The sequence below is a fragment of the Onychostoma macrolepis genome, chromosome 15 (assembly GCF_012432095.1).
Source record: "Onychostoma macrolepis isolate SWU-2019 chromosome 15, ASM1243209v1, whole genome shotgun sequence".
NCBI classification, from domain to species: domain Eukaryota; kingdom Metazoa; phylum Chordata; class Actinopteri; order Cypriniformes; family Cyprinidae; genus Onychostoma; species Onychostoma macrolepis.
Genome location: NC_081169.1, coordinates 8961797 through 8969432, shown reverse-complemented (window position 1 = coordinate 8969432; position 7636 = coordinate 8961797). Strand labels below are relative to the sequence as shown.

General features: G+C 34.0%; 1 protein-coding gene across 1 annotated transcript; it reads right to left on the bottom strand.

Moving 5' to 3' along the window:
* Positions 1-263: 263 nt before the first annotated feature.
* On the bottom strand, positions 264-3010 carry si:ch211-113p18.3 (uncharacterized). Its single transcript, XM_058744683.1, has 2 exons — positions 2473-3010; positions 264-1665 (listed from the first exon to the last, which is right to left on the bottom strand). Exons 1-2 carry the CDS (start codon positions 2834-2836, stop codon positions 1580-1582), a joined length of 450 nt encoding a protein of 149 aa, XP_058600666.1. The 5' UTR covers positions 2837-3010; the 3' UTR covers positions 264-1579.
* Positions 3011-7636: the final 4626 nt, after the last annotated feature.

The following is a 7636-nucleotide window of genomic DNA, read 5'->3' as shown; positions in this document are numbered from 1 at the left end:
GAGGACCAAGCAAAGAAAACACTTCGGGACCTCTTTCAAGAGACCTCAGATGAGGAGGAATTCTTAGGGTTTTAATTCCTTTCTCCTAACAACCATGGGTTGTTTCATCCTGGGGGGAAGAATGTGGCATTACAGATATTTTCTGTACTACCCCTTTGTTTATTTTCATTTTCCTCTATCGCCTCCTTCCTAATGAAATGTAATCCGATTGGAGGCAAGCACTAATTAAGAGGAGGAGTCAATGTTTATATAGTGCAAGGTTCATAGACTGGAGGGGGGGTCTGACCAGTTACGTACCTTTTGGAGGCAGTCCTTGCGGGTGGATCTTTCGATCCGGAGTGTGTGGATCGTGGAGAGGAGATGGTGCTTCGGTGCTTCCTGTTTAGCCTGTTGCTAACGGGCATTTCTCTTGGCCAGTGAATGACTGTCTGTTAATGTGGGATTTGAGCTGGAGTTTTGCACCATACTCCTAAAATCGGTGATTGGGAGTTGTCGGAAAGGAAGGAGCCGAGACTGGCTTCCGCTGCTGATGTTCCCGAGTCACTCTAGTCACCCGTACTGCCAGCTTGGTCAGTGTTTCCTCAAATCACAGATACACATACACTCATTGCACTCATTTCTGCATCTTTAAAAAGTGCTGTTTTGTTTTCGTTTTTTTGGTTGATTTTGTTTGATTCTTTCTATAGTGGAATTGTGGTGCTCGGGGATTAACGAGAATAAAAACTTGTATAGATTATTATAACGTTACCTCAGTAAAAATAAAGAAAGTGCTTATAACTCTTCTTGTAGTATTTGTTCCGTCTTCATTTTATTTGTATGTATCGGATGGTGGTGTTTGTCTATTGCTATCCGGGATGATGACTGGTTTTGTGATCCAGGGTCACATATGGCCTCAACAATACGATGGACAGGAATTGTTGATTAGTTTAGCAGAAAAAAAGCAGAGACTTACAAACTTTCATTTACCAAAATCAACAATTTTTATTAATGCCAAAATGAAATGACTAGCAATAGGCATATTGTTAAAAATGGGAGTGTGACAGATGAGACAGCAGATTGTTTTTTCTTTTTTTTTCAGTTTTGTATCAGTTATTGTTTAAAGGATCTGCCATATCGTTTCATTTTACATTTTAAACCAACTTCATCCTTTATTACATAATTTGAATTATTAAAAGGTTGGTTCACCCAAAAAGCAAAGATCATTCACTTTAATTGAATCTTTTCTCTTTTTTTCATACAATAAAAGAGAATTATGCATGTCACTTTCTCACTTTTTGCATCCAGGTTCTTTGGATAAAGCACACTCTCTGAACAGAGACTAATGATGCATGTGCTATTGAGGAACCTGCTGAAGTGCAGAAGCTGTCATTGGGGAGCTGGTGGGACAAGCGGTCAATCCACACACTAACAATCCCATGAAACTCCAAAACGATGTGACAGATCAGATGTGACTGAATTAAGCTTCAGTTTCATGAGCGTCATTAAACTTCTACAGCTCTACTGGAGGCACTGAACACTCACACACACTGTCTGAAAACAAACTTTTTGTTGTATTGATGTTGGATCTCGTCAAAGCACGTTATGTTGGTCTTCCAGTGTTGGATCCATCTCGAATCTGAGCATCACGGTATGAAACAGCCTCACTACTTGTGCCACCGAACTCATCTGGAAGGAATGAGACAATTATTTGTAGAAATACAAACAAATGTTTAGTTAGATATGTAAATGGGGACATACCATAGACTTCTATTGTTTTTATACAGTGTGCAGTTGATCATCCTGTAAATATTACTACCTAACTGAAACATTTTAAGAAAAAAAATAAAGATATATATATAGCCTATACCAATGACTAATACTATACTATAGCCTAAATCAACTGCATTTTATTATATTCATTTTATATTTATTATTTTATTATTTATATGCAGGGGTTAAAAAACAAGGTTACACTTTATTTTATGTGTCCTTGTTACAGTTTGATTATACATTTAAACACTGACTGAGTAATATTAATGAACAACATGCACTAATCCTAATAGGGTTAGGATTAGTGTTTTATTTAAGGTTATTACATTATGCATTTTATTTAATTGAAAATACAGTAAAACAGGAATATTGTGAAATATTATTGTTATTTTAAAATAAAATTATTATTAACTTAAAATAACTGTTTTCTATTTGAGTATATATATATATGTGTGTGTGTGTGTGTGTGTGTGTGTGTGTGTGTGTGATGGCAAAGCTGAATTTTCAGCAAGTGTATGTAGCACAATATTACTGTTTCTAAGTTACATAAATGAAACTTTAGTGAACATAAGAGAAACAAAAAACTTTTTTTTTTTTTTTAATCTTACATATTCCAAACCTTTGACTGGTAGTGTATCTATGTATGCATGTATGTATGCATGTATGTATGTATTGGCCCCAGGACCACATTTTGAGAACCCTTGCATTAAACTTTAAGCACACCTGTATACACAGTGCTGGTATCTTTTCTTTGTAGTGTACGGCGTTTCTTTTCCGGAGGTCTGTAGTAACCGAGCCATAGCGTCGGATAAGGATTCTCTGCTGTAGGTTTCTTGTCAACAAAGTGAAAGCTGCACACGTACAGAGTCTTCGGAGGCTTTTTCAAATACAGGTTCCGGAGCCAAATCCTTCTGTCCTGCTCGGCAGTGGGCAGTCGATAGAAGGAAAACCACTGCGGACAGGAACACTGTGATTTTGTGAGCGGTTTGTGATCGTAACACTCTTGTTTTAGCCACAGGTTTAGTTTCGTTCGGTTATTGTGACAGCCACGAACTGCACACGTCGTCCCAGAACTTCTCAGAGACATTTTACAGCGATTCAATGCAAAACTAACGGCGTACGCTGGGTTACTCTTATCAGTTCCACACAAAACACCAGCCTACCGGAAATTCCGCCCACCTAACTCAAACACGGAGACCTTGTTTGGAAGACTGCAAAAGTAACAAATGAAACAATAAATGCGACAAACAAACAAGACGGCACCTACGCACCTTGTTCCCTATTGTGTTGGTCCTGATTTTCTTCTTCTCTATTATTTTTCTGCCCTAAATGCGTGTATCCCCCTTATTTTTTCAACGCGGAAGTAAGCCGTTTTCTGTAAATGTGCAGCCTTCCGGTTCCCACTCTATAGAGAAAACTGTTTGCACTGCGAACCAATGTGTTCATAATTAAGATTAGTGCATTAAAGTGCATTAAAATAATATGGTAAGACACACAAGTTTGCAGAGCTGGATAGTACCTGATTAGGCTACATGTATTATCAGATTCCAAAAATTACCTACTTGTAATTAGAGTAGGCTATTTTTTAATATATATATATATAGATTACATGATTACATAGGCCTATTATTCACACGATAGCAAAAAAATATAAAAAATAATAATCCATAATTTATTGATTCTCCCTAATTCCTCTTTTTCATCTTTGAAATTGTCCTGGCTATGCAGCATTTGACCAGATTTACAAAAATCATTTCAGATTTAAGAAGTGTTTCAACATTGCATCAACTACTGATGAACACGTTCATTCTTATTTGAATTATCAATCAGTAGGTTATTGAAAGGCTTTTGCCTTTTGGCTTTTTAAATTTTACATGATTTATGCTTTAATTAATTGTTAGTGTTTCATTAAACTCACAAACCCCCTGCAGTGCCTTTACAAACCTCAGTTTGGGAAACCTTGAAGTAATATAATGTTTAATGCACTTAATGTTGTTAATTACAATGAATGGAATAGGCCTATATATATATATATATATATATATATATATATATATATATATATTACTCTTTGTATTTTTGCATCATTATGGTACAAGATTATCCTATTTAAATCAATGATAAACGAGTTAGGAGAAAAGTAGGCTAATCAAAACGTAGTCTGATTACATTATGTAAAATGTGTAACGTAATGGATTACAATTTGTAAGAAATCTACCCAGCTCTGCAAGTTTGCTATATCAAGCAGCAAATCGAGCTGTTTAACGCTAGGTGGCGCTATAATAGAGCGAGCTGCATTTGGGTTATAACTCTGAAACCCCAAAGGACTTGAATCTAAATTATTACTGCCTATGTTATTGAAACTTGATAGAGATGAGGATATTCTGAATCCAAGTCCCGTCCAGTTCTGTCAATAGTGGACGCTAAAACTGAAAATTCCTCATTGAAAAAAAAAAAAAAAAGTGATATGATTCTTCTTTGGGTCAAATTCTCTAAATGTCATTAAGATAAACCAACAAACATGGCCAGCAGTAGCTTATAAAATCAAATCCGAATGGCCGACCTTTATGAAAACCGAAATTATCGTATTAAGAGGCTGTCTATAAAAAATAAATAAATAAAAATAAACTTTGTGAGAATCGGCCACAAGGTGGCACTGTAATTGCAACCTCATAATTTCTATAAAACATTCAGATTCCTTGATTATTTATTTTTTGCAAGAAATGAAATAAATAAATGCATAGAAATTAATTTATAACAATAGGCTATAGGCTACACTTACAGTATTTATGAGAACAGCTTATAATAATCAGTTTGCAAAGAAATCTGTGATCTTCAAAACTATAATGTATTCTTACATAATTTCTTTTTTTATTTGTCCTAATGATATTGAAAAAAAATATTTGTCAAGTGGCCAGACATGATTGAATATATTGTCAATGCTATTCCTGAATATCACATACCCTTTATGTCAAAAGATAAAGGTAAAAATCTGTTGAATATATCAACTAAAATTAAAATGTATTGTGAATGCAGTAACTTTTTGTTAATGATTTTGACGTGTTGACCAACGTCTTGTGCCTCATCCCTTCTGCCATTTCTGTCATGTGTTGTTTACATTGAACTGATCTAGAAGAATGAAAAATATAAACAAGAAATATTAATGAATGGATCATATGTGGGATGCAATGCAAACGGGCCTACTAAAAAGTACTGTTTTGTCAGTTCATAATAACATAATGTGTAAACGCAAAACTATGCACACGGCTATATACTCTCAAAACAAATCTCCAAGTAATTCCATGGGGTGAAGTAGCAGAGCTAATCTAATGCTCCATAGGACAAGATTCCCCAGACTATGGCAGACCTGCACCTGAGCAACAAACAAATCTAGTAACAAGCATTAGCAACCTGGCATTAAGTGAAGTGAACAGTAAAGAGGTGTACTCTATGCATTTGATTGAAAAATGATAAAAGTCCCATATATTGGCAGTTAAATATGTATACGTTCATAAGCAAATTTATGTCATAGAATAAATTTACTTTTCAAATGAATCTTCTGCTTTGTCTTTTAGTTATTCAATTATTTAACTAAATTGTCAAAATGCAATTATTAATAAAATACTTTGTATTTTATATTAATGACACTTAATGTGTGTTTTTATTTCCTTTAATAACACATTGGCTGATGCATCATCATCCTGCATGCTAAGCTTACATCTAAATGTTACTATTTAAAAGTAGATGTACATTGTTCATTTCTTTAATTTGCATAATGTGTATAGTCATTTACTTATAAAAATGTCGGTGGTTTACAGTGAGTATAACACATTTTCCAGTGGAATTCAGCTAAAAGCATCATGCCATCTGCATTGCAATCTTTCCTTGGTGTCTATACTGCCCTCTTATGGATATTGTGATATTTACTTTAGTCCATAACACTTCTATAACTATTGATGAAATATTGATAATAGGTGCTGTGCATGGGGAGTAAACAAAACAGTCCTTCTGGTGTTTATATATTGCTGTAACACCAATGGCCTTAAAATACTTTTTTATTTTTGTATTTATTACATTTTTAAACTGGAAAAAAGAGCTATATTTTCATATGAAGCAGTTACATGTTCTAAAAGACTAATGTAAATAGCTAAAAATATTAATATGATTATGTATACTTGAAGTTGTATACGTGCAGTCTGGCACTCTTGATCATGGTGCTTGCTGAGGAACTTCAGCCCAGCTGCAAGAGAGCGATGACCTTGGCGTTGGTTACTGTGTTATCCTGCTATAAAAACAGCATGAAGATAAGGGTCAGACAACAGACACACAAACCATACACTAATAATGATATTAATGTCCTTGCCCTCGTAACTTTTCCCTTTACCATGGCCATTTCTGTTATTAGCATGAACAAACATGAAAAGAAAACATTTTATTTATACACACAGATACTTTACCCAATACACTAAATCATAACCAATAAAGGCATTAAGACACACTGTAAAAAAATTTCCGGGATTTCACAGCATGCAACTGTAATATTTCACAGTAATTACATTATTATCACTTTGGCTTTTACTGTGATTTTCACAGTATAATACCGTATTCGGGAATTTTACTATGAAAATAATGTAGGTGGAGCTGTTATAGGAAACTACTGTGAATTCCTAAATCACAGTAACTTACTGTGAAAGTAATGTAACTATTTTACAGTAATTTACTGTGAAAGTAATGCAACTAGTAGCCAGTAATTTACTGTGAATTTACAGTCAAATTTTTTTATAGTGCAGTTATCCAAACCACTATAAAAAGCAGTTAACTTAAGGTTTACTGAATTTAAATGTCAGGAAATGCCCATATGCTGTAGTTTATTTACAAAGTTATTACATTTTTAGCTACGGTTATAGCTAAACCAGGACATTTTGGAAATTTGGTCCAGGTTTTTGTTTATACTGTGAATTATTTAAAAATGTACCACTGTTGTGTCTGTATATGGATTTTAGTAATTTCTTCACATTAGTCTTCATGTATTGTTTCCAAACTCTTTTCTATTTATTCTGTGCTTTACTGTTGACCAATATGACCAATAACTTCATAAAATTTGATTATATTATATAGTCGTTCTTGGAGTTGTCATGTTTCATAGACTCTAGAAAGTGATGACCTGTATTGCATTACCAGAAAAGTCAGTGACTCATAGCTAGATTGCATTACTATTAAGCTAACTGGTGGATGGAGAAGAATGAGTCATTTAGTTACTTAGAAGGACATGAGAAAAGACTGTGTGTGTGTGTGTGTGTGTGTGTGTGTGCACGCGCTGATAGCTTGTGTGGGAGTTGTTTCAGTACAGCCTACAAATGGCTGCTTTTCAGGTAAAAAGATGAGCTCTTCAAATGCTTTGAGAATTTTATTTGTGTGTGTGTGTGTGTGTGTGTGTTATAATAAATACAAAATAATAATAAAAAGTTGTTTTATATTAAATAGATGTTTATATTAAATAGATGGTTATTTTTAGATAATTTATGTAGATTATAAATATAAATAATTTATTATTTATAGTTTGCCATTTATTATAAAATCTATACATAAATGTCAAAATAAAAGTAACAAAAATAAATGATGAAGGCATGATAAAAAGTTTCCAATACGATTTTAATGTGACCTTCATAACGAAATGGTTGAATAGATTAAAAAAAATAATAATAAAAAATAAAATAAAATAAAATAATACTCATGTCTACATTTTGTGTGACAATTTTATGAGCCGCTGTTGTTATTGTGGGGCTCAGGGTCACGTGATGCGAATGTGCGCACGTGTAAGTGACAGAGCCGCTCATGGAGAGAGAGAAGGGGAGGGAGGAGCGCGCTGTTACACCCGGAAGCGAGT

What these genes read in the sequence shown, in the direction of transcription:
- si:ch211-113p18.3 (XM_058744683.1), bottom strand. Translation starts at nt 2,836, where the DNA reads ATGTCTCTGAGAAGTTCTGGGACGACGTGTGCAGTTCGTGGCTGTCAC. An exon ending in TACCAGCACTGTGTATACAG is followed by an intron (nt 1,666 to 2,472) that starts GTGTGCTTAAAG and finishes CATTCCTTCCAG; the next exon opens with ATGAGTTCGGTGGCACAAGT.